The sequence below is a fragment of the Setaria italica genome, chromosome IV (genome assembly GCF_000263155.2).
Source record: "Setaria italica strain Yugu1 chromosome IV, Setaria_italica_v2.0, whole genome shotgun sequence".
NCBI classification, from domain to species: domain Eukaryota; kingdom Viridiplantae; phylum Streptophyta; class Magnoliopsida; order Poales; family Poaceae; genus Setaria; species Setaria italica.
This window is the reverse complement of record NC_028453.1, coordinates 12,382,330-12,384,775: the sequence shown is the minus strand read 5'-3', so window position 1 is coordinate 12,384,775 and position 2,446 is coordinate 12,382,330. Positions and strand designations below refer to the sequence as shown.

The window sequence follows — 2,446 nt, the reverse complement described above, 5'->3', positions numbered from 1 at the left end:
TTTCTATTTCTATCTACGTTTTCCCGGCGGTTAACAAACAAGAAAAAAAGGCTTTCCAATTTACAATACGTAAACTCCTAATACACCTTCACCTCAGCACTCAATCTCATCGCTCACTCCTGACATGTAGATGTACTGTACCCGGCCCGTCGTCACACTCGAACTCCAGAATCCAGATCAGCATCTTGAGTTTCTAGACCAACTCTCAATTCGATCGCTGGCTCAGGTTTCGTCAGCACCGCAGCGTTTGGAGTACCGGCTGCCGCCGTTGCCGCGCAGGGCGCAGCACCCGAGCGTGTAGACGACGATGAGGAGCACGAGGAGGGCAACGTTCACGATCGCGACCGCCTTCCACTTGGTCTTGACAGTCTCCAGCACGCCGGCCTTGCACGCCTCGCACTCGAAGCACAGCACCTGCACGTCGTTGCTCCATGCCCGGCAGTCACCGTCGCCGGCCGGCGCCGCTGATGGAGACGACCCCGACTTCGGGGCCGCCCAGAACGTGGCGTTCACGTGCCGGAACCCGCACCGCGTCGGCGGCTTGCAGCAACCAGACTGCAAGAACACGTATCAAACTCTCGCGCATTCACGATCCTTTCACTTCTGCCAGAAATATTGATCTCGATCACAGTGTACCTGGATGGGCGAGAGGTGTTGCTTGTAGAATTCCATGGCGTCTCGCCCCACGGCGCCGTCAAACGGCCGGACGCCGCAGACACGCGCCTCGGAGAGGCAGCTCTCGACGCGCCGCCACGTCTCCGGCGCGGCGACCTGCGCCTGCAGCCAGCCGGAGTAGTCCCCAAGGCGGTACTCCCGGTACCCGTGCCGGCCGGACGCGGCGCCCCGGCTGGCAACGACCACGAACGCGAACACGGTGAAGGCGAATACGACGACGACGAGCAGGAACATGAAAACCACGTAGGCCCATAGGAACGGCGTGGCGGCGCCGCGGCGGCCGCAAGCGCCGGCGAGGCCGACGAGGGAGAGCAGCAGCAGGGCGCAGCCGAAGGCGACGACGGGGAGCTGCAGGGCGCGCTCGCACTCGGTGGCGGCGCGCATGCGGAAGTAGACGCCCGCGCACAGCACCGGCAGGGACAGGAGGAGCGTCACCACGTTCAGCGCGCCCAGGAGGCCGTGGCTCAACCTCGCCGCCATTGACGATGACACCACCAGCGGTGTTATTACGTGCTACAAACTTGCCAACGGAAAACACGAACGCTGCATCTGTAGTAGAGATCAATTGATGTTGCTAGACGCAGAAAGATGCAGATACATCTCTCCGCGGAAGAATGGGATTTTTCTGGCTGATCCTGAGGCGGTTCTTGGTGGTTTTAGAGGAACGAACGGGGAGCTTCTGAGAAAACCTGTAACTCCATGCGGTTTTGTGCAGAAAGGAAGGGCCTTTGACAGTTGTCTGGTGTCCGGGTGTTTTGGAGTTGAGGGGGTCAAGGACTGAACGCAGGAGAGGCAGACGACGAGGGGAACAAGTGTGTGCAAGAGGAGGCTGTCCTTAAACTGTGGGGCTTTCCTTTTGGTTGCTGTTGTTCTTTCTTGGTCCGTTTTTGACGGCAAGTGGAATAGACTTGTCGGAGGGAAATCGGGTTTTCACGGGTAACTTGAGCTCAAATAATAAGAAAATAAACATTTTCATCATCCCATTTTCAAATTCATAACTTGGCAGGTTGATGTTCGGTTTTCCCTAGCTATATATGCGCATATATCACACACGCAAATGGAGAATCCTGAATCGCTTGCTGAAATGTAAAGCAACGATTGGTAAGTGCTAGTACGTAGTGGTAGAAAAACGATCTGGAATTTCAATTTATCATTCTCTTATACTATGCATCCATTTTGAAAATTTTGAATTATAATATTGGTTACAATTTACCAAACAAAACACTCACTTCAGACGCAAATGGTGTCATTTAGGATTGCGCTTGCGCCCAATCAATAAGTAGAAAAACGACCTTCCATTACAATAAAAATCTCAATTGTTTTTGACCCGAAACTAAAGAGGTTTTAGTCCCGAGTTTAAATTTTGTAGTCTGTGAAGACACCTTTAGTCTCGGTTGGTAACATCAACAGGGACTAAAGGTGATCTTTTAGTTCCGGTTGGTGTTACAAACCCGGACTAAAATCTCCGAGGGCCTTAGTCCCGGTTGGTGTTACCAATCGGAACTCAAGGGTCAACTGGGACTAAAGGGTCTCCCACGAGTTACTACAAATAGATTGCATTCCCTACTTAGTCAGATGTGCTTTATAGGTGAGATGGTAAGGAAGCTACGTGCAAGGCTTGAGGTCATGGGTTCGAATTCCACACACCACGCACGCGCATATTTCCCGTGAAATCGCATGACTTGTGACTTGCAACGTGCGCATGTGGGACTAAAAGATGGGGACATTTAGTCCCGATTAATTAGTTCCGGTTGGGAAACCTCATATATCT

The 2,446-nt window shown here is 52.9% G+C and overlaps 1 protein-coding gene across 1 annotated transcript; it reads right to left on the bottom strand.

Annotated features, from left to right (window-relative positions):
• Nucleotides 1-222: 222 nt before the first annotated feature.
• On the bottom strand, nt 223-1,155 carry LOC101777718 (tetraspanin-8). Its single transcript, XM_022826081.1, has 3 exons — nt 995-1,155; nt 637-847; nt 223-555 (listed from the first exon to the last, which is right to left on the bottom strand). The coding sequence occupies exons 1-3, from the start codon at nt 1,153-1,155 to the stop codon at nt 223-225; spliced, it is 705 nt and encodes a 234-aa protein (XP_022681816.1).
• Between the last annotated feature and the right edge of the window lie 1,291 nt (nt 1,156-2,446).